This window comes from Lupinus angustifolius, chromosome LG17, assembly GCF_001865875.1.
Source record: "Lupinus angustifolius cultivar Tanjil chromosome LG17, LupAngTanjil_v1.0, whole genome shotgun sequence".
In the NCBI taxonomy this organism is placed as follows: domain Eukaryota; kingdom Viridiplantae; phylum Streptophyta; class Magnoliopsida; order Fabales; family Fabaceae; genus Lupinus; species Lupinus angustifolius.
In genome coordinates, this window is record NC_032025.1 from 2,862,680 (window position 1) to 2,890,627 (window position 27,948).

Here is a 27,948-nt window from a genome sequence, read left to right on the forward strand (position 1 = left end):
TTTCACTACTTCTTTATCTTTACAAAACCTATTGCTTGTTCCAACAATAACAAAAAATCTAATTAGTGTATCTCAGTTTGCAAAAGACAACTCATGTTATTTTGAGTTCCATCCTAACTATTGTGTTGTCAAATCACAGGGTTCTAATGAAGTTCTCCTTCAAGGGACTCTCACTTCAGAGGGCCTCTATGCCTTCTCCAACCTTATTCCCAAGTCTGTCTCCAAGAAGTCTCACATATCTCCTACTGCATCTCAAGCTTCTGTTTTAGTTTCTACTACTAGTCATATTACACCTAGTTCTTTTCTGTTATGGCATCATAGACTAGGTCATGCCCATGAGGCAATTGTTCACAATGTCTTGAAAAATTGTAATATACCTTGCTCAAATAAAATTGCCTCAGATTTTTGCTCAGCTTGTTGTTGTGCTAAAGCTCATAAAGTTCACTCTTCATCATCCATAAATGTATATGCTACACCTTTTGACTTGTTATATGTTGATTTGTGGGGACCATCTCCTATATACTCTAAATCTGGCTTTAGGTATTACTTATCTATAGTAGATGCCCATAGTAGACACACTTGGATTTACCTACTTAAACAAAAGTCAGATACCTTGCATATGTTTCAACATTTTGTCACAATGGTCAAAACTCAATTCCAAGGCAATATCAAAGCTGTCCAAAGTGACTGGGGTGGTGAGTTTAGACCTTTCACGAATTTTCTTAATTCTCTAGGGGTGAACCATAGAATCTCCTGTCCTCACACTCATCACCAACAGGGCACTATAGAGAGAAAACATCGCCATATAGTAGAAACTGGCCTAGCTTTGCTAAATCATGCAAACCTACCTCTGTCTTTCTGGGAATATGCTTTTACAACTGCAGTGTACTTAATTAACAGACTCCCTTCCCCTTCACTACAAAATCAATCACCACATTATCTTCTATTCAAACATGTCCCAGATTACAAGTTCCTCAAGGTGTTTGGATGCTCTTGTTATCCTTTACTTAGACCCTACAATAGTCATAAACTTCAGCCAAGATCAATTGAGTGTACTTTTTTAGGCTATTCTACTGCACATAAAGGGTATAAGTGCTTGTCAAAAGAAGGTAGGCTATACATTTCTAAGGATGTGATCTTTAATGAGCAACATTTTCCCTATGTTCCTACTGGTTCCTCTCCTACTTCTAACACAAAAATTAGTTTTGAGTCATTCAAATCTCCTCCTGCTCACATACATAATCCTATCCAATATGTCACAGAGTCAAGTCCTCCCCTTCAATCATCAATGACCCCTCATTCATCATCCACTGATTCTCACATTGTCTCAAGTAGTGATGTTCCCACAGATTTATCAAACAATCAACATCATTCCCCTATCAACACTCATATGTCCAGTCCCACTGCCATTGTTTCCTCCCCTGGTCAGCATACTACAAATTCTTCTACATTCTCTCAAGGTGTTACTACTATAGCTCCTACTCATCCTATGGTCACTAGATCCAAATCTGGAATTGACAAATCTATAGTTCCAAGAGAAGTGCTTAGAGCTCTTCTAGTTCACACAGAACCCTCAAGTGTTAAGGAAGCTATTGCTGATCCTGTTTGGTTACAAGCTATGCAACTTGAGTTTGATGCTCTCATCAAACTAGGAACTTGGTCTTTGGGTCCTCTACCCTCTCATAAACATGCTATTGGCTGCAAATGGGTTTTTAGAGTTAAAGAAAATGCTGATGGTAGTGTCAACAGGTACAAAGCTAGACTTGTGGCAAAAGGGTTTCATCAAAAACCAGGGGTTGATTTCACTGAAACATTCTCACCAGTTGTGAAACCTATTACCATCAGAATCCTTCTTACCTTAGCTGTGACTTACAAATGGCCTCTAGAGCAACTAGACATTAATAATGCCTTTCTCAATGGTGTGTTAGAAGAAGAGGTTTATATGGTTCAACCACCTGGTTTTCACAGTGGAGACAAAAACACAGTGTGCAAGCTCCACAAAGCTCTATATGGTCTAAAACAAGCACCTAGACAATGGTTTGAAAAACTAAAAGGTACTTTAGCTCAACTTGGTTTTCATATCAGCAAATGTGATAATTCTCTGTTTATTCAAATTACTCCTACATACAAGGTGTTTGTTCTGGTTTATGTTGATGACATTATAGTCACTGGATCCTCTACCTCTCAAGTTCACAGAGTTATTGACAAACTCAGCAATAGTTTTGCTCTCAAAAAGCTTGGCTCTCTTGACTACTTTCTTGGAATAGAAGTTAAACACCTCACTGATGGTTCCCTTTTTCTCTCTCAATCCAAATATATCAGAGACCTTCTACTAAGGGCTAATATGAACACTGCCAAATCTACTCCTACTCCTATGGGAACTTCCTGCAAATTAACCAAGTCTGGTTCAGAACAGTTTGAAGATCCTACTTTATACAGGTCTATTGTTGGTGCTCTGCAATATGTCACTGTAACTAGACCAGATCTAGCATTCAGTGTAAATAAAGTCTGCCAATTCATGAGCAAACCCCTGCTTCAGCACTGGAGTGCAGTGAAGAGAATCCTGAGATACTTACAAGGGTCTTCCTCCTTAGGTCTACACATCCAGCATGCTGTTTCTTCTACTCCTATTCCTATCATAGCTTGCTGTGATGCTGATTGGGCCTCAGACCTTGATGACAGAAAGTCCATCTCAGGAGCTTGCATCTTTGTTGGACCAAATGTTGTCACTTGGTGGTCAAAGAAGCAACAAACCATTTCTAGGTCAAGTACAGAGGCTGAGTACAGAAGCTTGGCTCTGGCTACTCAAGAAGTGATCTGGATTGAATCTCTTTTCTCAGAGTTACAATACAAATATCAAACCCCTCTGGTTCTCTGTGATAACCTTAGCACTGTTGCTATGGCTCACAATCCTGTCCTTCACAACAGGACAAAGCACATTGAACTGGACCTGTTCTTTGTAAGAGACAGAATCCAATCAAAGGCTCTTCAAGTAAAGCATATTCCATCAGAACATCAAACTGCAGATGTCCTAACAAAGCCTCTGTCAACATCCAAGTTCCTTTCAATGAGAAAATTCCTTAGAGTGACAGATGCCTTGTCCCTAACTAAAATGTGTATCTAAATTTGTTGTTGTTTCTTCATTGTACTCTAGTAAGGCATAGGAAAAGGGGAGTTCCTTTTCAGGGGGGTATATTAGAGTAGTTAATATTGCCAGTTGGCAAAACTGATTGTAAGAAACAGTTGTGCCTCTATTCTCCTATAAAAAGGATTGAGTAAGCACTCATCAATTAAGAATTCAGAAATAGAAAATAACTAACTAAGAGTTAGTTACAATAACTGCTCTCTCTCTTTCTCTCTCTCCTCTTCTTAGTTTTCTTCATTTTCTTACATTATCTACATAAGCATTTAGATTGTTAGCTAATTCCTTTTGATATGTGTACCTTTTGATTTTTCCAGCTGCAGAAATGTCCTTGATTTTGTTTCTCTATTCCTTTGATCTTATGTAATGTTTTTTGGTATCTTATATGTGCTATGCTGGTGTAGATGATGAAAGAATCACAAAGCAAGGACAATATCACAATTCGATGGGATATTGGTCTTAATAAGAAGCGTGTTGCGTACTTTGTTTTTCCAAAGGTACTATATCTTTGACTTGCTGGGCGATTCTTACTGCTATAGTTTTAAATTATGTCATTCATTGTCTGTATATTAGTGTTTTATTTATGACTTTTATTTTATCTCTATTGGACAATAATAAATGTTGTGTTGTAATGTAGGAAGATAATGAGTTGCGGCTTGTACCTGGTGATGAATTACGATTGCGCTATTCGGGTGATGCTGCACATCCTGCATGGCAGTCAGTGGGTCATGTGGTATGAGTTGATGTTATATAATCTCTAGTCTCTACTCTAATAAAGCAATTATTGTTTATATCTATGCTGCCTATTAGAAACTGGGCTAACTCCACCTCCAAACCTAGCTCAAGGGGAGAGAGTTGCCTATGCCATTTGAAATGTTTCTTTGGCCATATATGCATCTTCCTTCATTCTTTGTTCCAATACTTTCAACAATACCTCATTACCTCTATCTGCTTAAATTTAGTCAAAAGATATTATAATTAATAAATGGGTCAAATAATCATAAAGGAAGTTCTTTTCAAATAGTGCCACGTACTTATCCTTCCTCACCTTATAGATTTATTTCAACTTGGTTTTCGATCACCCAATATCTTTGTTTTCCTTTTGGAAGTAATAGAGTTGCTGTTCACTGCAGTCCATTACGTTGTATTATTTTTCATCTTTTTAGTGTGTGCCTTGTGATCTGGAGGTCATGGGTTCAAATCCTGTAAACAACCTCTTTGTTTGCGAGAGTAAGGTTACATACATCTTCCTGCCCAGTCCTCACTAGGTGGGAGCCTGGTGCACTGGTCCACCCTTTTTAAAGGTATTCAACTATGTATCATTTAATATGCCTTATGTTCGAATTTTAGATTAAGCTAACTGCACAAGAAGAAGTTGCACTGGAGCTCCGTGCTAGTCAGGTAATTATAGCATTGGTTTGCAGTTGTTGTTTTTCTACCTTCAAGCTGTTTATTTGTGCCCAGTGCTTATACGCATTTTATGCAGGGGGTGCCAGTTGATGTAAACCATGGTTTCAGTGTTGATTTTGTCTGGAAAAGTACAAGCTTTGATAGGATGCAGGGTGCTATGAAAACCTTTGCTGTAGATGAGACGAGTGTAAGCGGGTAAGTTGGTCCTAGGTCAGGTTTAATGGTGTTTGTTTGGACCCCTTGTATCGCTTCCTTTTCCTTTTTTATTTTTATGACTACTTTTGTGTTTATCATTTAACGTGAATTGAAGATTGCTGCGCTTGGGATTGTATTTTTGTTGAACATGCTTACTTAACACTTCCCTGGATGTGGCTGTAGTTCTATAAGCTGCTATTAATTTCAATGTGGTAGTTCTATAAGCTGCTATTAATTTCAGTGTGGTAGTTCTATAAGCTGCTATTAATTTCAGTGTGGTTAGAGATATGTGGTCATTGGGACAATATATACTATATTTATCATTTCATGGGTGTTGTGTGTGTTGGATGATCTTAGAGCCGTATGCAGTGTAGAGAACGTTCTATGATGTCAATAGCATTGTGGCAGGTTATGCTTGTCTTAACTAATTATGAGATCTTAAGACAAAGATTATGGCTGTTTTGGTGGGCTTTTGTTTCCCATTTTGTTTTTGTTATGTTTACAATAGTTGTTCAACATGCAGGTATATTTATCATCATTTATTGGGTCATGAAGTTGAGGTTCAGATGGTGCGTAACGCATTGCCTCGCCGCTTTGGTGCACCTGGGCTTCCAGAACTCAATGCATCTCAAGTATGTTATTTTTACTGATTTTTTTGCCCTCCATAGTGTTATGATTTTTTTATTACATTTTTTAGATGGTCTGTTTTATCATTTGGATGGTCCATGATAAATTTCTCCCTTTCATTCATTTTATGCTTTTAGAATATGTTTTTGGAGTTGTGGGAAAACATATTTGTCAAAGGGGTGGGATAGCAAAATATATTTTCCTTGTCTTCACTTGGATGTTGGAAATTGATGAGGAAATGAATTTGTGCTTGAACTAAAAATAATTAAATTCATCTATAATCTTTTTCATAAAATTTTAAATCAACGTTATGTTTAACAGCGTTTCATTAACAAAAAAAAATATATAGGTGAAATATTGAAATGTTTTTAAGGGTTTCGGGTTTCCTCTAAAACCGCCACATTTGAGGGATCTTTGAAAAGCAATGGCTGGTGGAGTGCTTTGAAGGATTAATTCGAAGTATCTCATTTCCCATTTCCTCAATAAATCTCCAAAATATGGGGAAGGCTTCTCTATAATCGCTCTATTCCTCTGTTATATGATATGGCTCCATCCAAATATGCCCTTAAGTGGAGCAGTTCTTTACATTCTTTTTTGATTAATGCTGTTATGCATAACTTCAAAATATAAAGGATTAAAAACGAATATAAAGCTCGAGATAAGTCTCTCTTATTTTGTATGCAATATGACAAGATAGTAAATTTTATCCTAGATGTAGTTGCTCTTTAAAGTTCGAGATATGTCTCTCCCGTGTTTGTAGGTTTTTGCTGTGAAAAGTGTTCTCCAGAGGCCTATTAGTTTGATTCAAGGTCCACCTGGAACTGGTAAGACTGTAACTTCTGCAGCACTTGTGTATCACATGGCCAAGCAAGGTCAAGGACAGGTATGTTCTTAAAAAATTTCAACACATCATTTGCTTTTTTCTCATGCTTCTACCGATTCATTTATCTTCTTCCCCCTCTCCTCCAAACATGATTTTCAGGTTTTGGTTTGTGCACCTAGTAATGTGGCTGTGGACCAACTGGCTGAAAAGATAAGTGCTACTGGATTGAAGGTATTTTGGTTGTTCATTATTTCTTGGAGTTGGTTATGTATGAAAATGGAAACCTCCTATGAACACATTTTTATTTTATTCAAGGTTGTGAGGCTCTGTGCAAAGTCAAGGGAAGCTGTGAGTTCTCCTGTTGAGCATTTAACCCTTCACTATCAGGTTACTGTTACATTTCTTTCGACCAATATTCTTTTCATATTTGTCCATTTTTAGGGTACTTCTCTCCTTGGATGGTGGTGCATGAGATTATGAATAATGGTTACAGTATTACATATTTGAATGATGATCATTAAGGCATGATGAATGTGAATGGCATGCCTTGCAGGTTCGACATCTTGATACATCTGACAAGAGTGAACTTCACAAGTTACAAATGCTTAAAGATGAACAAGGTCGGGACTTTTCTTGATCAATAATCATTAAGTATTGTCTGGTTGGCATGTCGAGTCCTCACTTGCAGTTCATTTTGGTGTATCTTACTATATAGCCTAATCACTCTAAGTATTTAATTCTCATTTTCACATCTCAGCTGTTACAGAGAACCTATTTAAGCCCTGGGCAACTAAATTGATTTTCTCTCTGCTTTGCTAGTATGTTTGTACAATTGTTTAGCTTTAAAACTGACAGCTGAGAGATATGTTTTTATGAAAGCAAAAACATGATTTTTATATTTCCCCTCTTATAATTTTTGTAATTTGTCTCTTGTTCTTTCGTTAGTCTGTTACTGGTGTTATGTTTTAACTCTTTCCTGGAATGGGCAAGGCAATTATGCACGAGTTAAAAATTAGTTTAATATTTTTTATTTATATTTCAGGAGAACTTTCTAGCAGTGATGAAAAAAAATATAAAGCACTTAAGCGAGCAACTGAGAGGGAGATTTCTCAAAGTGCTGATGTGATATGCTGTACTTGTGTTGGTGCTGGAGATCCTCGGCTATCAAACTTTAGGTTCCGTCAGGTTGAAATATATCAAACTTGAAATTTTGTAATTGCCATATCCTTGTTCAATTCTTATGCTGTTGATAATTTTTTCCAGGTACTTATCGATGAGTCCACTCAAGCAACAGAGCCTGAATGTCTCATTCCTTTGGTTCTTGGAGTGAAGCAGGTATTTGGGGCTCCAGCTGCACATGCAGTAGTGTACTCTTTGGTTGTTTATGTTTTTAATAAGATGTTTCTGTCTAGGTTGTTCTTGTGGGTGATCATTGTCAGCTTGGGCCAGTCATTATGTGCAAGAAAGCAGCTCGGGCTGGGCTAGCTCAGTCACTTTTTGAACGCCTTGTTATACTTGGCGTCAAGCCAATTAGGTTGCAGGTAATTGACCTCTAAGTTTTAAAGTTTGAGTTAACTTCAACTTGCTGTCAATGCGATCTCTGCTTTCATCGTTAGGCTGCTTCACTAGTTTTGCTAGGCTAGGATCATCTAATGCTGAGTTTTTTGTTTGTTTAGTTCTTAATTTTGCAATTCTTTTTACCATAATGACTTTTATTGTTTTGCTTTATTTTCCCAAAAATATCAGGTCCAGTACCGTATGCATCCATGCCTTTCAGAATTTCCCTCTAACAGCTTTTATGAAGGCACCCTGCAAAATGGAGTCACTGTTAATGAAAGGCAGACAACAGGAATTGATTTTCCATGGCCTGTGCCGAACCGTCCCATGTTCTTTTATGTTCAGGTACTGTAAAAACTTATATCATGTAGGTAAATGATGTCTTTTGTTGTAGTACATATTATTTCTCTTGTCATCCATTGGACATTGTATCAATTGTTTTACTTTGTTTTGTGCATTTGTGATTCCAACCCCATGCCTTCTTTTAATTATTTACCTAACTTTCTAGATGGGACAAGAAGAGATAAGTGCAAGTGGAACATCTTATTTAAATAGGACTGAGGCTGCAAATGTTGAAAAGATTGTTACCACTTTCTTAAAAAGTGGTGTGGTCCCAAGTCAGGTATCTTTTGAATTGTAGATCGAACATTTGGGCTACACCAATGCTGTTAATATTAGATTATGGTTATTACTATTTTTATTTTACAATTTTCAGATCGGTGTTATAACACCGTATGAGGGGCAAAGAGCTTATATTGTGAACTATATGTCAAGAAATGGATCTCTCAGACAACAACTTTACAAGGAGATTGAGGTTTGATGCAGATACCATCATGATTTATATGCTCTCCCTGGCCTTGCCGTAGTTGCTACAGTAATTTTATTCTTTTCAGGTTGCTAGTGTTGACTCCTTTCAAGGAAGGGAGAAAGACTACATCATTCTTTCATGTGTTAGAAGTAATGAACATCAGGTTGGCAAACTGATCTTTGAGCTATCACTTCTTTGATTCCCCCTCCAAAGTTTGCATTCTTCAAATGTTTAATTTTGGAGCCTTTATTTTAACATTTGTTGGATCTCTGATTGAATTCTATACTTTCTGTTAGGGCATTGGATTTCTGAATGATCCGAGAAGACTTAATGTTGCTTTGACTCGAGCAAGATATGGTATTGTAATTCTGGGAAACCCTAAAGTTCTAAGCAAGCAGCCCCTTTGGAATGGCTTATTAACACACTACAAGGTAGTTTCGTGTTATATACAATGTTACTAGTGGTTATATTGAATTCTTGAAAACTGGTCATACATGTCTGGCAAGAGCTGGAAGTTTAGTTAAAATGTTTGTGCAAATTCCAGAATTTCTAATGTTTCTTAACTGTCCCTTTAGGATTTATCATTTTAAAATTCTCCACATAGTAAGATTGATTTCAGGCTTCTCTTTCTTCCCATTTTCTAAACAGGAGCATGAATGCTTAGTAGAAGGGCCTTTGAACAATTTGAAGCAAAGTATGGTTCAGTTCCAGAAACCCAAGAAGGTATGTGCAGAAGAATTTAATTTCTGATTTATGCTACCCCCTGGTAGCAAGGTGCTGTTAATGCTTTATGTGAGATGCTTATCTGTTCGAGCATTTGTTTGCTGATGAAGATTTATTATCATTGTCATAGTTGATATTATTTTAATGCACAGATTTACAATGAAAGAAGGCTTTTCTATGGGGGTGGACCTGGAGTTGCAGCTAGTGACAATTTTGGTTCTGGTGCTGGTGCAACTTCAGATCGAAGGTCCGGCCGAGGAAGAGGTATATAATTCATTATTTGTTGATAGGTTTCTCCTTTCCATGCTGAATACAATTTTAGGCGATCCCTGTGTACTGGATTAACTTTGCCACACAAAAAAAAATTCATTTGCCACATTTTGAAGGCCTAGTGCTTTGTCCTCATAAATTCGTCATCTCTTACACTTTTGGGTTGCTGGAGCTTTTGATGTCTTGATAAATTATATATTCTTTAGATTGTATGACAACTTTCGCTGCCATCTGTAGGATCTTATATGCCTCATGGACCACCAAATGGAACCCATAAGCCTGGTGTGCATCCTGCCGGGTATACTCTGCCTAGAGTCCCCTTGCATCCTTTTCATGGTGGCCCCCAATCTCAACCATATGCAATTCCATCTCGTGGAGCTGTACATGGACCTGTTGGGGCGGTTCCTCATGTACCATCTCCAGGGAGTCGGGGTTTTGGGGCTGGGAGAGGTAATACTGGTGCTCCAATTGGCAATCATCTTCCGCACCAGCAAGGTACACCGCAATCTGTTGGGAATATTGGACCCACTTTTAACTTCCCTACTCTGGAGAATCCTAACAGCCAGTCCTCTGTTGGTGGTCCATTATCTCAACCTGGGTTTGCTAATAATGTACTTACTTTTCCATTTCAGCTTCATAAGTTCTTTCTTAATCTCCCTGTTATTTTCTTGCCCCGGGTAGGTTCTGACTATATTTTTCTTTTGCATACTAGATGTCAGTCCAAGGGGCGAGCCAGTCATTTCGTGATCAGTTTTCAGTACCTGGAATGTCTCAGGTATTTTACTTATAGTAATGTGACAGGTGCTTGATAATGTTTCTATGTAAAATTGGTGCTCAATTTTGTGCATTCTGTTTACAAATTACCATCAGGACTTCTTGGGCGATGACTTCAAAAGCCAGGGATCTCATGTTCCTTATAACGTTGCTGATTTCTCGACACAGGTTAGTGAAATTGTTTTGAATTTTTTACATGGAATCGTTATTTGTTTATGCCACATAAATCAACACTGTTAATCAACCAAAGAAGGTGCAGGGCTTTGTTGTTTTCCATAGCCGTTTGCAATTGATGATACATATTTAATTATTGAAAAATCATTATTTCAAATGTTTCTGAGCATTATCATGTCTCTTGATGATATTTTACCTCGTGTTAAGTATTCTGATTTTCTTTTATTATTGTTGCGGGGCACTTTATACCCTACTGTTTCTTTTTATCATCTACTTACTAACACTTTGACTACCCTAAGGCTTCTCAATCTGTATATGCTGTTGATTATGCTACACAAGGAGCACAAGGTGGATTCCCGGGGAACTTCCTGAACCAGAATTCTCAAGCTGGGTATTCACGTTTTGGTTCTGGAAATGACTTCATGTCTCAGGTTGCTGAAGTTTCTTCAAATGAGCAATTCCCCAGTCTCAGTTTGGATGGATTGCTTCTTCCTTTCTGTTCTGATTTTTCTTTCTGTTAATTCACAGGACTACATGGCCCATGGATCACCAGGTCTTTTTACTCAGGCTGGATTCACTGATCCCTTGCAAGATGACGCATCACAAAGCCATTTCAGTGCAGCCAATCCCAATGCTCTTCAGTCCCAGGTTTGCTGTAGTTTCCAGCTATTATTTCCTTATCTGTAGAATAAACTTAAAGGCTGCAGTTATTTCGCTTCTTAATTTACTGATGAAGTGTTGTTATTGCTTTGCTGTTTGACACATTTTAATCTAAATTTTGCAACTTTTATTTATTTATTAAAATTGAGTATTCTTGGTTTTTTGCAGATGAATCCTCTCTATTCACAGCCTTTTGCTCACTACAACACACAGCCGTTGAACTTACAGGCTTCTCAGCAGCAGTCTCAGGGTCAGAGCTCCCAAAATCAGAAAATTCACTATAAAAGTTAAGGAACTGTAGGAGGAGTTTAATATGGATTTGATGGGTCACAGTCTTTGCAATCAGCAACTGGGTTTTTTCCTCCTGTCTTCTGTGCATGAGACATTCTCAGGATTACTTTCCTGGGATCTCTTTATGCATAACCCATATTGAAGGATTATCAACATATGATTTTGAGTTGGTAGAATTGTGGGGCATTAAGAAGATACAGGCTGCATCCTGGGCTGAAAAAATGAAGATAACCCCATTACCTTACTGAAATTTTATAATTTTTTGGGATTAAGGTGAAATTGTTCGAGAAAGCATTACATGGAATGGTTTTGTCGAAAGGGTCTCTCCATCTTGAAGCACTAGGGACGGTTTACAATCTTGGGTCAAATACACAATACAGCATCAGTCACAGCCAAATGGAAGTTTCCATACAGAAGACGGGATGCAGTGAACCCTTTCAGCTCTTCCTGACATGTAATTAAACTCGATATAATTTATAACATGTTATGATATGGTGTTGCGAAGTGTTTTATTTTGCTACTTGGTGCCACTCAGAATTTTAGGTGGCTTATTAAGGTGTGATATTTGTTTTACATGTAAATTAGGTTTTGCTACAAGTACCAGACAATGAGTGGCCTTGATTGGTATATTACCTAAAATGATATCTTTCAATCTCCTGGTTAAACCACTAACTGGCGTTAGACACTTCAAATCTCAAGTATCATTTCAACCCCAGCTTTTTGAATAAGTGTCACTATTTACAGTGATCTTTTTCCGAATATACTACAAAACGATATATTTTTAATTTAGTCTTTCATTCCATTGACATGTTGATAAAACTACAAGGTTAAGTGGTTATCCAAGTAAACCATATACTTAATACTAGGTAACTATGATTCTGGCTTGGAATTGGCATAAACAACTGAGATACGGTGGCTCCTCCTTAGGCCAAGATAATTCGAGATCAATAAATTAGTCACCTGAACTGGACGTCCTGTATTGTTCCTCACTTTGCAAATTAAACAAATACAGTTTTTCTTATTTCTACTTTTCCTTTATACATATTATAGATAAGAACACATCTTATGTCTCATAATTTGTGTCACTCAATGGAAGCACATCATAGATATTTGTTAATATTGCTACTTTTGTCAAGCGCATTTTATTGCAAAGTTATGATGCTTTGGTGTCTTCATCTATAAAATGATTTGATAGAAAATTATGAACTGATATAGCCAATTCCACCTGGTGTAATTAATTGTAGATTTTTTTGTATTATTTCTATTTTTAGCAAACATGCACATCGTAGCTTTATTCAATTTGTATTTAACTGAATTTTCCCTTGAGCATTATACAAAAGGAAACTAAATACAAACAAGATATCTTATAATTACTAATGAGAACATGAAAATGGAGAAGGTTGCAGAAATCAAACAGTCCAATACTAATAATCTATTTTCAATACATTTCTTTCACACCGTATGTGGAACAATCTAGAATTTACATAAATTGAATCTTAACACGAGAATGTTGAAGAGTCTAGGCATAAAAGTGATGTCAAGACAAAAGCTTAGCCATAAATATAACATTTGAAGACTGCTTTTGTTTCTTAGGCCGATAGGACTCTCTTTTTTCTTTGTTAATTCCCGTTTAAGAGAGCCTTTTAATTTGGTATTGCATTGCAAGGCTTCATTACAAAAATACAAACATTATAAACAGCACTCCGAATTTACTGAGTCGAATGAAACGAGTATACATTTTTTTTTAATTACTTACAATATTGCCATTCTTTCTCTTTATAACGATGATAGTTTTTTTCTTCATCCCAAAATATCTTTCAAATACATTTTAATCGCAGGAAAAAGAAGAAGAGGAAAATAGACCAGCAAAAATATAAGAAATTAAATTCTTTTCAGTTTCTTCGTTAAAAACAGAGAAACTGTTTTAGGCACAACGGCCACAAGTTCATAACTCAACAAAAGGAAGGAGAGCTAAAACGTTAATATATATCTGAAAAAAATAAAATATAAAAAACCCGAAAACGAAACATTTCAGAGAGAGGATCCCACAAGCACCATATACAGAAGCTTCATTAACAAAAACACCTTTTCAGAGGATCTCTTCTCTCTTGACTCTTCTTTGTTGAAAGAAGCTAAAGTTGGAAACTTTACTTTCATTTTCTTTCCTCTTTTTTCTTCTTTTTCATTTCTACTGTTTTTTCTTTTCTGGGAATACTGTAGCAGTTTCAACTGCTTTTGTTCAATTCTAAGCCTCTAATTTCAGTCAAGCTGCAGCAACAGTCCCTGCACGAAAGGAGTAATCTTGGGTCTTGTTTGGTGAAGCAGATTTGTTTTGCTCCTTTTTCCTCAAAGCCTTCATTGAAGAAATGTTCTTATTCTTCTCTTTGGCTTCGTCCATCTCTATTTGTTCTTGCCTACAATCGTCACTGCAAAAGGGCGTGTCCCCTCTGTAACAAATTCACAATCCAATCCACCATCACAACTATAATTACTCAAATCCACAATTCAAGTCAAAAAAATTCAACCCAATAAGAAAAAAATCAAGTATTTAATCAAAAAAGAGAGAAAAATAATCACATATAGTAAGTACTACTCAAAAAGAAATAACCAAAGAATAAAAACCCTTCAAAGCAATATATAAAAAACAAATCTTTGAAAATGTGATAAAAAGGATTCCGTAGCTAACCTGTACATGAAGATGTCTCTATTATTTCCAAGAGGTTTTTTGCAAAGAAAACAAGCTTGAAGGAAATGGGGTATATGATCTTCAAATCTGGCATCATAAAATCTTCCAGATCTAAGTGATGAAATTGGGTAAGCGTAACCCAAAGTCCTAGACACAAAACCATGTTGGTAATGGTAAGGATAGTGGCCAGAAAACCCACCCTCGGTGTTAGCAATGAAAGCCAAACCATTGTCCTCTTCTAAGAGGCAATGTCTTTTGGAAGAACTAGTCATGAGGAGTTAGAAAGTGAAAAGAGAAAGAAGAGAAAAGAGAAAGAGAAAGAGAAAGAGAAAGAAGAGTGATTAAGGAAGAGAAAGGAAGAAGAGGTTGGGGTTGTATATAAAGAGGTTAGGTGAAGGACTTTATTGGTTGTATGAGAAACAGAAGAGAGTTGAGACTCACTGACACTTTTTTATGGGTGAAAATGTAATTTTACATATAAATAAAAAGATATAAATATTAATATATTCTCTATTTTCTTTGGTCATTTTAGCATTTTCCTCTCTGTTACACAAATAAGACCTTTTTTTTAATATTGTAAAATTCTACTATATTTTAAAGGTTAATAATTTGATTCCAATGAATAACATTTATTATAAGAACTAACCACAAATTCAAAAGGGATTAATCATTTATCGAGAAATATAAAGGAATACTCTTGATATTGATAATACAAAAATTAATTCCTCTCTATTATTGAAAAATAGTCTAACTGGTTGAGACTATAAGCAGCATCATGTTACAACTTACAAGGATCCCTCTCACCCAATCCATTGTCTGCATCTACCCCTTAACAAGAAAAAACTATATATTTTACAAATTATGTTTTTTTTTCCATTTTCATTGTATACATTTATGGACTATAAAAATAAAAATAAACTTTATACTTTATTATAATAGTTTATATGTATACATTCTTATAGTGAAAAATTATATGTTTAATATATGAATCATCGTTTATTTATATATTTTTTATTTAATAATTATTGAGTGATTAATATATGAATGATATATTGACACTATAAAAAATACTTACACTGCATGTATATTAAATCCTTATTATAGTAGTTACATATTTTAATCCACTTTAAAATTTTACATGGACCTCACTAGATAAAACAATACAATGTAAAATCTTACTAATCAGGAAAATTTATACACAATGAGTATATTATCTATTATTCATTTGTACTATTTTTTTGAAGAGGCAATAATAAAAAATATAAATGGTGGATAATAAGGATATTGTAAAATTCATACACTATCAGTGTATTCATATTTTATTTAATAAAATTAAATCGTTAAACATATATAGTAAGAATATAATATTTATAAATCGTCTGTGTAAATATTTACATATAATTAATCTATCATATATCATTCATTTATATTCTAACTAATGATTATTAAACATAAATAATATATAATATATAAACTCTTATAATTTTAGTGCATTCACTTTTTTCTCGTATAATAAACAATTGAACTCGTGTATTTTAATTAGTCTCACTTAGTATATTGCTAGTACAGTTAAAACTGTTGTAGCCTTTTGGAATTATATAATTGAACGAACAGGTAATTGCCACTATTTTTCGCAAAAAAATACGCCAATAATGTAATCGAATGTGGAAAATGTAGATTTTGTTGAAGGGTGGCAGTTTCGTGGTTTTGAATGGAAATGAGGGTGATACTATTAGAAGGGAAAGAACTTGTAGTTGCATACTTGCATAGTGGAAAAGGGTAGGTATCAGTTTGGACCAAACTGCACATGTCTCTCTCTACGTCACTGTTCAAAGAAGTAAATAAGTAAAAAAATTTGATGATTGTTTAGTTGTTTTATAAGATAGAAAATTGAAAGAAAGTGAAGAGAAAATAATATAATTATTATTAATAATGATATTTTCTTTATACTATCAAAGATATGATATCTCAAAGTATGTCCAAAATCATATCTTAGAACATAGTTTATTTTTTTATGTTTTTATTTCATCGTCATTAGTTTGGAATATAGTTTTACTTTGGAACTATCTATTCTGGTACAATTCTTTCTACATATTTTCCTCTCAATAATAGAAAGAAAACATAATACATAGGTTCCACCAAAAAAAATTTTTACTTCCTTCTTTTCAATGCAATCAAACAATGAAAAAACTCTTTTCTTTTCTCTTTCATTCCTCTCACTCTTTTTCCTTTCATTTTCACCCTCACCAAACATAACATTAAAAAGCGTAAACCTAACGGTAGCACCGCCCATAACGATGACTCAGACTGCTGTTCTGATAAATTAATGAGGACACGGGTCACCTGCCTCAAATATTCAAATACATTAAAATTTTAATACCCAGTTTTCGAATTAACAACTGTTAAAGACAATAGTAAAATAATAATTTTTAATGTTAACCACCAACAGGGTACGTGATTTATCAAAACTTGACACTTCCATGTTGGGAATAGAAAGAGTGTAATAATAAGCAAACAAATTTTAGGGCCTTTCTATATTTATTATCCAAATTAGAAGTGATTAAATTATGGTGTCTAATAATATTGTGCAAATAACATTATTGATTAATATCACTTGTTAATAAAACCCACCACCAATTATTGTTGCAAATTTATTTGGGTTCACATATGTCCTATGAAAATAATCAATTATTAATTTTTTTACTTCAAAATATTTTTTAACCAATCACATACAAAAGATACAAACAGTAATACAATTTATAGGACATTTATATGTGCTCCCAATTTATTTGAGATGGTACAGAGATTTGGGAGACGCGCCTTGAATGAAAGTAAAAAATCTTAACCACCAACCTACCCTAATATTATACTACGTACTAGGGCTATTATTTTTCCTGAACTTGCTTCTCACTCCAGGCCCTTACGTCATCAATTCTCTTAACTTTTTCACAGATTCTTTCGTCGTTTTCATACACAAATTGTACCCTTCACTTTTTGCAAAATTCGGAGCACTTTGGTCCCACCCAAACTGCACCATGATGATGAAGATGGCGTGGTGCTGTATGGGCTTCTCGGGATTTGCTTATTAATATAATGACTACTAATAATATGCGTGATATATGATGAACTCAACATAACAACTATTCCCAACACTTCTATGATACTCGTATTTTTTATTCTAACTTTATCATACTTAAGGGGAATATTAATGTGTTTTATGGTATATGGATCACGAAGTATGTGTTAAATAAAAAATTAAATGAGTTTATTTCATATAATATAACAAAAGTATACAAAATTGTTTTATATTTAGTATCACTATTACGAAGCATCATTAACTAAAATTTAAGAGGGTTCGTAATTATTCCAACTAAAAAAGCAATATTTTTTTATATTACTAAGGTTATTTTTTCACCTTTTTGGTAAGTAGGTAATCTTTTTTGAGGTATGTAAGTGTTCCTTTAAAAAATTGTTGCTCCAAGAACGAACTTTTAATATTTTGGTCAATGTTAAGTAACTAATATGATATTATATCACTAGAGCAATATTTTGTTAGTATGAAAGTAATGATTTGCAACACATTGTTTTTATAATCTTTTAAGAGTATTTTCATTATTTCCTAAAAATTCCTCTAACGCTGAATAGAATTAATTATTAAGTAAATAAAAAATATCCTTGTTTTACGAATACATAAATCATTTACTTTTTTGGAAATGAGTTAAGAGTATTTAGATTTTTTATCTTACTTATTTTATTAGGACGAAATCTATTGGGCACAGTATCTAACATCTTCTATGTTACAGGCATTGAGGTTTAGTCACCGCTGTCTGCCGGAACTACCAACTTCTAACGTTAGAACACGTGTAACATTACGTGACTTCAGCTGACACATGTAACTATTTATTATGTGCTGCAACGTGGTTTTAAGGACAGTCGCAATTTTCCATTATCGTTCACGATCCTCTGCTTCCTTTATTTGAAAAAATAATCAGAGAACTGAGTAACGCTGACGATGATCCTCTGCTGCGAGGAATATTTTGGGCCAACCATTGAAAAGTGGATTCTATGTATGCCGTTTAAAATTATATTTTCTAGTTTAGAATCTTCCGTACTATTAAATAAATATGTAATAATTATAAAGCAATTATTTTTATATCATTTTATCACATATGTTATATATTTATTTCTCACAATGTAAGAGAATTTCTTGAAAAATATCATTTATTTATTTTGAGCCAACCATTATAAAGTACATAGTAGTTTAACCAAAGAGAGAACAAAATGATTAGAAAGGAAAATGTGGTAAAGATATAATGAATAGCGGAAGACATGAGAAATATAATGAATTTTTATATTAATTAGTATAAGAGATAAAACAAAGAAAACAAATAGAAATATGTGTCTTCTTTTCTCTTTTTTTTTATTTCATTAAGTAGAAAATAAGAAGAGAGAAACATCATATCTTTTAAATATAAAAAACATTATTGAAACAAATATAAGATAAAAATATTGATTTTTGTTACATGTAAAAAATTAAAAAATTTCTATTATGATATATATTTATTTTAATTATTATTATTATTTATTCAATAATTTTAAAGATAACTATTATGAATTAAATAGAAAAAAGAGGTAAAATTATGAAATCAATTTTTTAGGATATAATTGATATTATATATAAAATTACTTATTTTTCTTTCATTTTCTTCTCATAATTGGAGAGAAAGAATTTATGTGCATCCACACTTTTTTACTCTCTTCCCAACTAAATAGAAGAAACTCACCAACAAGATATTGAACTAGTAGTGTAAGGCATCGTTAGATTATCTTATATACTAAAAGGTTGACAATTTGATTTCTAGTAATGACATTTATTAGAATGGACAATCATATAATATGAAAGTGATCACTTCCTTCTACATAGCATAAAATGATACTCTTAGTTATACTGAGAAAAAGAAGAAGAGAAGCTTATTATTTGTCATTTACTTATCTCTCCTTCTTAATTAAAGAGTTAATATTTCTTCTTTATATTTTTAAGTAAGTAATTATAGATGACTCCTTAATAAGGCTCCTAATATCTATATATTCTTAGTTTATATATCTATTTTTAGTTAATATATTATTTATCATTCATTTATATTATTTTTCTAAAGAATCAATAATAATTAAACATAAATAATGTATAATATATAGTTAATATATAAAACTCTAAGCACACATTGTTTTCCCCTTCTTGAAAAGGAAGGATAAAATATACCCACACTCCTTCAAGTTTACAAAATACTCCACTAGAAATTGTAGTGAAAAACTCCACTCCAATAACTAACACTTTATCAATAGTTACTCAATAAGATATATATTCATACTAGTTAATAAAGGAAAAACATAAAATAATTATTCATGGTGTAATTTGTGTTTACCCATTTTATCCTTCATAATTTATAGTTTCATGTATATGTATATTACGAACATGTCAACGTAAATTAGTATTTATTCTTTAAGTGAATGACATAATGATGATATTTTTTCTTTTTTCCTTTTTGAATAGAACATGCATATCATGGTTAAGTCTATAAAAGTATAAAATTATGTATTAATACTACATATATTTTTTCCTCTCCATTTTTATTATACATCGTTTTTCTCAAATGTTCGAGTATTTTTCTTCTTTGTTATTTTTTCGATTATTTTGTCTTTAATATAAGCTATATATTATAAACAATAAAAAAATGGGTTGACAGACACAACAATACCTGTCAATATGCTAATCATAATAAACTCCCAACTTAATAAGACCACTGTTGAAATTTAAAAATTGAATGAGTAGTAGTTTACCAATTATAAAGAGGAGAAAAATAAGTTGCTGTGAGAGAATTAGGAAGGATTGTATTGACTTTGTCCGCAATTTAGTGGTCATTCATTTGTGTTTGGTACATACACTATAATACCATGCTATTTCATAATTTAAGAATGTAAAGTTGAGGTTTTCACATTACGACCAAACAAATAAATTGAAAGAAGTGAATGTAAAACATACAATTTAAAAGGGACGATACAGCTATGAATCCTCGTGCATGGACACGTGGTATTATATGCAAACTAGGGACCCTTTAAAACTTAAATCTTCTGTTACTGTCACAATAGAATATTTCGTTAGATCACAACATAATTAAAGATCGACACTCATTTAAGCGAATGCCCGACCAATTGTTTAATAAAAAGGTTATGTTACTAGTACAAGTTCACTAACGGGTAAAGGCAAAGCAATTAAAGCTTAATCAATGTATTGTCCCCTATTTGCTGTTCTTCTACACTTTATCTTTGTACCCTTTAGTATTACTTTATTGAATTAGATGCGGAGAAGCATCACATATGGCTTGAAAGCTAGACAAGTGTCAGCAAACAAATCGGAACTTGAGTTTCTTTTTAGTTACATTCTATGTACTTAGCCCAAAACAGGTTGCAAGCATTCATGCTAATCTTGTGCCGAAGTTTAGTCCTTAATGAAGAATATATCAACTTACTACAAATTATGCTAAAATATAAATTATTATAATAGTGCAAGATACTATCGTTCATGACGTTAGGGGTGAATTTGTATTCGCCAACTTTGAAATTTGATGACCCTATGACTTCAACCATTTCTGGGGAAAAACCTTGTATTTAATTAATCAATAAAAAGGATAAACTGAATAAGAAAAGAAGGAAGTGGAAATATCATCAAATATAAAATGCCATGAAAACAGTGTCTTTAAGCCTTAGAGGGTGTGTTGTAATATTTATCTCTCTAACATAGACCAGCAAATACAAAATTTGTCTCCACCAGTGAGAAAGGTAGCTCCTTCTGGCTTGGGGGACACTAACAATGTCACCGTTGGTCCTCTTCTAATGTATGGTTAGTGTTGATGTCTCCTTATGGATTTTTTATCAAGCCCAAATAATTTTATCATCACAGTCCATGTGTGTGAAAATTAAAAAGCCCAGTCCATTGATTTGGTGTGTTTAAGTATGCGCGATGAACTCTAACTTCTCAATATATTGGCCACCAACTATTTGAAGGGAATGTTAACCGGTTAAAAAATCAAATATAATTTTTTTATTAGAAGAAGATAATTTAAATAAATTATAATTTTAAAGTATGTAAGTTTTAGTGCATGGTATCTATATTTTGATTCTTAAATAGTGACTTAAGCATTTAGGAGAACCCTTATTTGAATCATTTGACCCTTAAGACCAAAAAATCATTGTCATGATTGTTGTGTAAAATAGCAAGAACGAGAGTAAAAAACAATCACCTAGATGATGTTCATCTGCCCGTCAAATGCTATTTATCATTGATATGTTTGGCTATAATGCTTGTAACATTAAACTTAAATGACATGAAAATGGGTTATTTTATGAGTGATAGGTGTATAACACTTTAACCCTATCATTTAACACCAATACGACATTGGTTTAGTGGTGTAAGGCGTATTAGGTCATCATATTAACCAAAATGTCAAATGTTCAATTTTGCCAGGACACTTGTTGAGAAAAACAACAATACCTCTCAAAAGAGATTAGTTTCTTAGTCGTAAGGTAAGATGATGGTTTAGTTATACCAAAACCTATTACCCAACATCTTCGACATATTAATGAAATAATTGAATTTATGATTTAATAAAATATATAATAAATTTTAAACTTGAAATTAATTCGTTTGTTAAGATAATAGAAATTAATTCACCTAAACTCTCCACTTTCTACTCATGATCCTATAATTTGCATCTATTAGGATGTTCATGGCACACATTAATCCCACAATGTATGTGCCTATATCACCTAAACTTTTAATAATATAATAGAAACATCTTCTCTTAAATTGCACATTAAATCAACGTTTTATGGGATGCCATTATAGAAAACTGACTAGTTTTATAGGTCGACTATGGACTAACATGAAAGCACATAAATGTGTTAAGACTTAAGGACATAGTGTCATTTTGTTTCTTTAATCTTTTATTGTCAATAAGTTGATGCCACTAAACAAACTTTCCCTTTATTTAAGTGATGCATTGGTCTTCGGTCATTGATTCTAAGATGTATGCATGTACCCAATTCATGAGTCCTGACTCTATAATTGCAATATCTACGCAAAGGTGGTAGGTATTGAAGAAGACAAATTAAAACATTGATCATGCTCTATAACATTTCAAAATTTCTTCTGTGCTAATTGGTTGGCATATGGTTATTAAAAGAAGATACCAAAATGTACAGCTGGCAAATCAGTACAAGACAATCCACCACCTAACATGAAATAAAAGGCATAGATGCAAAGACAGCGTCGATTTACAACTTCTAGAGTGGTAGCTGCTATGCGAGTACGATATTAATCAAACATACATTTATTATTTGATTTTAGTATTTTAAAATTCTTGTTTGTCCAATATTAACTACTTTTTGGAAAATTTAGTTCAAAGGTTTCTGAAAAATAACTTCAAGTATAAGATTGTAACTGAAGTCTGAAATTACAATTGAAAGCTGATAGTTGATGATCATGACTTACTTTTTAAGCTCTCCACTTGATTACTTTATTGTTAGTAAGACTAAATTGCAAACTTATGTTTCATTCCGCACTAGATGACAGACTTAAAATAGGCAAAGAAAAAGAGGTTACAACCAGTTTTAAAGTTAAACATAATAACTCCCCTAAATTGGAGGTAATTTGCTAAACTACATATCCCTACTAACACAATACATAAACTGAATATAATAAAAATATATAACATTCCCTCTCTTAAACTAAAAAATTATGTTTTCAGTTTATTAACTCTGCTGCTGCAAATTGCAAACACTCAACAAATTTCTCAAATTTTGGAATAAAGGTGCTTTGAAAGGTTTGGTAAAAATGTCTGCCAATTGATCTTCACTTCTGCAGTACTTCAAGACAATTGTTCCATCATTGTTGAGGTCTCTCAAAAAATAGTACTTAACATCAATATATTTACTTCTTCCATGGAGTACAGGATTTTTGGAGAGTTTGATGGCTGAGGTATTATCACAATATATTGTAGTAGCCTCCTCTTGCTTGAAATGTAGCTCTTCAAGTATTTTCCTCAACCAAATGGCTTGACAGGCACAAGTTGAAGCCACAACAAACTCAGCTTCAGTAGTTGATAATCTGACTATAGGTTGCTTTTTAGATAACCATGAGACAACACCTGTACCAAGCATAAAGACATAGCCTGAAGTACTTCTCCTATCATCTTGATCCCCTGCAAAGTCACTATCAGTGAACCCAATCAATTCTGATTTTTCACCCTTCTTGAAAAATAGCCCAAGTTGTTTTGTTCCTTGTAGATAACGAAAGATTCGTTTTGGCAGCTAAGATATGCATTTTAGTTGGATTTTCCATGTATCTACTAATTATGTTGACAAAATGCATTGTGTCAGATCTGGTAGTAGTTAAATACATCAAACTACCCACAATTTACTTAAATAGTATGTTATCCACCTTTTTTCCTTCGGAATCTTTGTTTAGCATCAAACCATACTCAAAAGGAGTACTTACACGATTGTAATCCTGTATCTGAAACCTGTTTAAGAGTTCTTGGGCATACTTCTTTTGAGAATAAAGTATCCATTAGTAGATTGCACTACTTCTATACCAAGAAAATAATGCATCAAACCAAAATCAGTCATTTCAAACTCAATCATCATAGACATTTTGAACTTTTCAAACATTCCGAAATCATTTCCAGTAAATATAAGGTCATCAACATATAAGCAAACAATAAGTATTTTTCCTTCAGATCCAACTTTAACAAAGAGTGTGTGCTCTAATAGGCATTTATTAAATCATTCTTTCAAAAAATATGTCTCTATTCGACTATACCAAGCTCTTGGAGCTTGTTTTAGTGCATAAAGTGCTTTCTTCAATCTATACACTTTATGTTCATTTCCAACTTTAATATAGCCAGTGAGGTTGATCATCAAATACAGGCTCATCCAAGGTTCCATGAAGGAATGTTGATTTAACATCCATCTGATAAGTAGGCCATGAGTTTTGAGCTGCCATGGCAATTACTAATCTGATAGTATCATGTCTTGCAACTGGAGCGTACACCTCTTTATAGTCTACACCATATTCTTGCTTATATCCATTTGCCACCAATCTTGCCTTGTACTTGTCAATGTCACCAACTTCTTTTCTTTTAGTTTTGAACAACCATTTTACACAAACAATTTTATGCCTACCTGGAAGATCAACAAGCTCCAATGTATGATTTCTTTCTATGGCTTCAATTTCTTCATCCATTGCCTTTTGCTATTTTGCTTCATTTGCGACATTCTCAAATGTTGTAGGATCACAATATGAAAATAATGCAAAATGTGTAACATGATCATCAATTTGATTAATTCCAGTTACCTCAAAATCTTCCATCCAAGATGGCCTCTTTCGAATGCGACTTCTAGGAGGTTCAACATATGCATATGTTGAAGTTTCTACTCTTGTTGGTGTTGCAATTTTTTCTTCTCCTCCATATTCAACTTGTGAATTATTTGTACAAGGTTGCTGCCCATTTTCTTGTTCCTCTTCTTCAAGTCCAAATTCTGAAGTATTTAGAGTAGGTTGCTGCCGATTCCATTCCCAAGTTCTTTCTTCATCAAAGATGACGTCTCTGCTTGTCACAATCTTTTTAGTGAGAGGGTTGTATAACTTATATGCTTTGGAGGCTTCACTAACACCAAGGAAAACACACTTTTCACCCTTATCATCAAGCTTCTTCCTTTTCTGGTCTGGAACATGGGCATAAGCTATGCAACCAAAAATTCTGAAATGCTCAACACTTGGCTTGTGTCCATTCCATGCTTCTTCAGGTGTCATATTCTTCACAACAAATGTGGGGCTTCTATGCAGCAAATGAATGCTTCAATTTACAGCTTCTGGCCAAAAATTTCTTGGCAGTCCACTCATCTTCAAAATGGTTTGAACCATATTTAAGATTGTTTGATTCTTTCTTTCTGCAATGTCCTTCTGTTGTGGTGTGTGAGTTGATGTAAGTTTCCTCTTGATTCCATGTGTCACAAAAATATGCAAATTCTTGTGAGCTGTATTCACCACCACGATCGCTACGGAGAACCTTGATTGCATGTTCGCTCCCTTTTTCAACAAGTGCTTTGTAGTGTTTGAAAACAGATAGAGCCTCATATTTTTGCTGCAGAAAATAAACCCAAGTTTTTTTACTATAATCATCAATGAATGTAATGAAGTAGCGTTTACCACCATTAGAGGTAGGATTAATCGACCTACAAATATCATAATGAATCAACTCCAAAACTTGTTTTGCTCTCCATGATTTTCCTTGTGGGAATGATGAACGATGTTGTTTGTCAACAACATATTCTTCACAAATTTGAGATGGATTGACTATTTGTGGAAGACCTACCACCATGTTTTTATGCTAAAGAGTCTTCAATCCATTGAAATTTAAGTGGCCATAGCGGAAATGGCAAAGCCATGAGGAATCATTCACTTCACTCATCAAGCAAGTTTGTGCACTTTGAATCTTCATTGGAAACAACCTGTTAGAACTCATTTCAACAACTGCAATGGCTCTTCTGATAGGATTATATATCTCACAAACATCTTTTTGTATGGTTATTATATAACATTTTTCCCGCAATTGACTAGCACTCAACAAATTGCTTTTCAAGTCAGGAACAAAAAATACATTAGAAATGGTTTCCACCATACCATTCTTGGTTTGAATTTTAATATCTCATTTTCCCATCACATTTACAGTAGAGCAATCACCAAAACTGACTTTAGATCGAAAGTTTTCGTCTGAATAAGAGAAAGACGACTTACTTCCACATATGTGGTTGCTACAATCAGTATTAACATACCTACATCGGATTGGAATTTCCCATGAGATGTCATCAACAATGTTTCTTTTTCCTTCTCCTCTACAAAGTTAGACATTTCTCATTTTCCCTTGTAATTAGACAATTTTGTGTAGCACTCAGAGGCATAATGACAAAATTTATGGCATCTGTAACACTCTAACTTGGACTTTTCATAAACTCTACCTCTTCGTTGTTGTTGGTGAGGATTGCCTTTAAAGTTCCTGTTGGAATCTCTATTTCCTCGACCTCCATATCCTCTACCTCTACTCCTACCCCTTCCTCTGAAGTTATTGGAATGAGTATTGGTAGAAGCCTTCAATGCTTGTTCCTCCATTGTTGAACTTCTATGCATATTTTGTTCATGAACCAACAATGAACTTTGAAGTTCATCAAGGGAGAGTTAATCAGTGTCATTGTACTCTTCAATTGAGCACACCACATAGTCAAATTTTGGTGTGAGTGAGCGTAGAATTTTTTCAACAATGAGGGTGTCTCTCATCTTTTTTTCATGAATTCGCATGTTGTTTGCAACTCCCATCACCCTTGAACAATAACTAGTAACAGCCTCACTTTCCTTCATTTAAAAAGTTTCAAAGTCCCTTCTCAAGGTTTGAAGTTGAGCATGTTTGACTCTAGAGGAGCCTTGATATTTCTTCTTCATTGAATTCCAAATATCCTTGGAAGTTTCTTTGCAAAGAATAGTTTCCAGGATAGAGCGATCAATTGCTTGAAATAAGAAATTTTTGGCTTTCAAGTCTTTCAACTTCATTGCATCATGCTCTCTGTTTTGTGCAAGAGTAAGTTCCCTGCCTTCTTCTGGTGTTGCAACACCATCTTCAACCACGTGCCAATACTCCTTGGACCTTAAGAGATTTTCTATCAACATGCTCCAGTGCTCAAAATGACCATTAAAACATGGAATAGCTGGTTACACAAAATTATCAGTAGCCATTGTCTCATCTTACTATAATTATGCTTATGTTTTCAGTAAAATTACTTCAGGCTTCAAGTTGCAGTAGGATGAGAAATAAATGACTCCTTAGAATGGGAATGACTACTTGAATGAAGAATTAGAACTTCACTATTTCTACATAAAATAAAATAAAACGTTGCTTTTTCTTTGTTCTCTTCGGCTCTTGATACCAATGTTAGTAAGAATAAATTGCAAACTGATGTGTTCATTACGTAACATAGGTAAAGGAAAAGAGGTTAAAACCAATTTCAAAGTTAAACATAATAACTCCCCTAAAGTGGAGGTCACTTGCTAAACTACATATCCAACCACTAATACAATACATAAATTGAATATAATAAAAATATCTAGCATTTATAACTCCGGAACAAATTCATGTATTATCAAAGGACCCTTTATCATTTAGATTCTCGTGTACATATTTCATGTTTTAGAATTCATTTAGCGACATTTTTATTGAATTTAAACCTCCTGGGTTTTCTTCAATATTTATTGGGAAGCTATACTGTTAAACCTCAGACATGGGTGGCCCATGACCATTATGTTATGACACTTTTCTTTATACTGCATAGTGTTCTATTCGGAGTAAATTGACCCGCAAGAAAGGGCACCAAAATCTACTACCGTTGGAACTAAAGGTGCCATAAATGTCAACTTAATATACAAGACCGTGTCCTTTCCTACGCTTATTTTTCGTTTGAAAAATGAGAGCGCATCCATACCCATGACCCTCATATTTGACTTGTTTAATTACTTCATTTCCATTTTGATCGTAAATGCTTAATACAAAAGTCTTTTTGAGGGAACAAACAAAGCAAAGAAATTCATATTTGATACCAGTTGGTACCAAATTACTTATTACGCCTCAATTTATTATCAGAATAAGAAACCCATTTCAAAGTTTCATCATTTTATGAAAATAGAAGAGAGTGAAAAGCTGAAA

The 27,948-nt window shown here is 33.8% G+C and overlaps 3 protein-coding genes across 3 annotated transcripts in view; 1 reads left to right on the plus strand and 2 right to left on the minus strand.

Annotated features, from left to right (window-relative positions):
• Positions 1 to 12,124, plus strand: part of LOC109331392 (regulator of nonsense transcripts 1 homolog) — a 17,318-nt gene extending 5,194 nt beyond the window's left edge. Inside the window, exons 5-29 of the mRNA XM_019565839.1 lie at positions 3,547 to 3,639; positions 3,780 to 3,875; positions 4,493 to 4,543; positions 4,629 to 4,747; positions 5,271 to 5,379; positions 6,135 to 6,257; positions 6,357 to 6,428; positions 6,513 to 6,584; positions 6,751 to 6,817; positions 7,240 to 7,382; positions 7,461 to 7,532; positions 7,610 to 7,738; positions 7,944 to 8,099; positions 8,263 to 8,376; positions 8,470 to 8,568; positions 8,648 to 8,725; positions 8,859 to 8,993; positions 9,211 to 9,285; positions 9,438 to 9,549; positions 9,793 to 10,166; positions 10,268 to 10,330; positions 10,426 to 10,497; positions 10,803 to 10,934; positions 11,032 to 11,151; positions 11,332 to 12,124. Coding sequence (XP_019421384.1) covers positions 3,547 to 3,639; positions 3,780 to 3,875; positions 4,493 to 4,543; positions 4,629 to 4,747; positions 5,271 to 5,379; positions 6,135 to 6,257; positions 6,357 to 6,428; positions 6,513 to 6,584; positions 6,751 to 6,817; positions 7,240 to 7,382; positions 7,461 to 7,532; positions 7,610 to 7,738; positions 7,944 to 8,099; positions 8,263 to 8,376; positions 8,470 to 8,568; positions 8,648 to 8,725; positions 8,859 to 8,993; positions 9,211 to 9,285; positions 9,438 to 9,549; positions 9,793 to 10,166; positions 10,268 to 10,330; positions 10,426 to 10,497; positions 10,803 to 10,934; positions 11,032 to 11,151; positions 11,332 to 11,454 — 2,799 coding nt within the window. The 3' untranslated portion in view covers positions 11,455 to 12,124. The remainder of the gene's footprint in view (positions 1 to 3,546; positions 3,640 to 3,779; positions 3,876 to 4,492; positions 4,544 to 4,628; positions 4,748 to 5,270; positions 5,380 to 6,134; positions 6,258 to 6,356; positions 6,429 to 6,512; positions 6,585 to 6,750; positions 6,818 to 7,239; positions 7,383 to 7,460; positions 7,533 to 7,609; positions 7,739 to 7,943; positions 8,100 to 8,262; positions 8,377 to 8,469; positions 8,569 to 8,647; positions 8,726 to 8,858; positions 8,994 to 9,210; positions 9,286 to 9,437; positions 9,550 to 9,792; positions 10,167 to 10,267; positions 10,331 to 10,425; positions 10,498 to 10,802; positions 10,935 to 11,031; positions 11,152 to 11,331) is intronic.
• Positions 13,322 to 14,502, minus strand: LOC109330597. Its single transcript, XM_019564839.1, has 2 exons — positions 14,141 to 14,502; positions 13,322 to 13,901 (listed from the first exon to the last, which is right to left on the minus strand). The coding sequence occupies exons 1-2, from the start codon at positions 14,410 to 14,412 to the stop codon at positions 13,718 to 13,720; spliced, it is 456 nt and encodes a 151-aa protein (XP_019420384.1). The 5' UTR covers positions 14,413 to 14,502; the 3' UTR covers positions 13,322 to 13,717.
• Positions 24,369 to 25,051, minus strand: LOC109331079. The gene is made up of 2 exons (XM_019565354.1): positions 24,707 to 25,051; positions 24,369 to 24,667 (listed from the first exon to the last, which is right to left on the minus strand). Exons 1-2 carry the CDS (start codon positions 25,008 to 25,010, stop codon positions 24,450 to 24,452), a joined length of 522 nt encoding a protein of 173 aa, XP_019420899.1. The 5' UTR covers positions 25,011 to 25,051; the 3' UTR covers positions 24,369 to 24,449.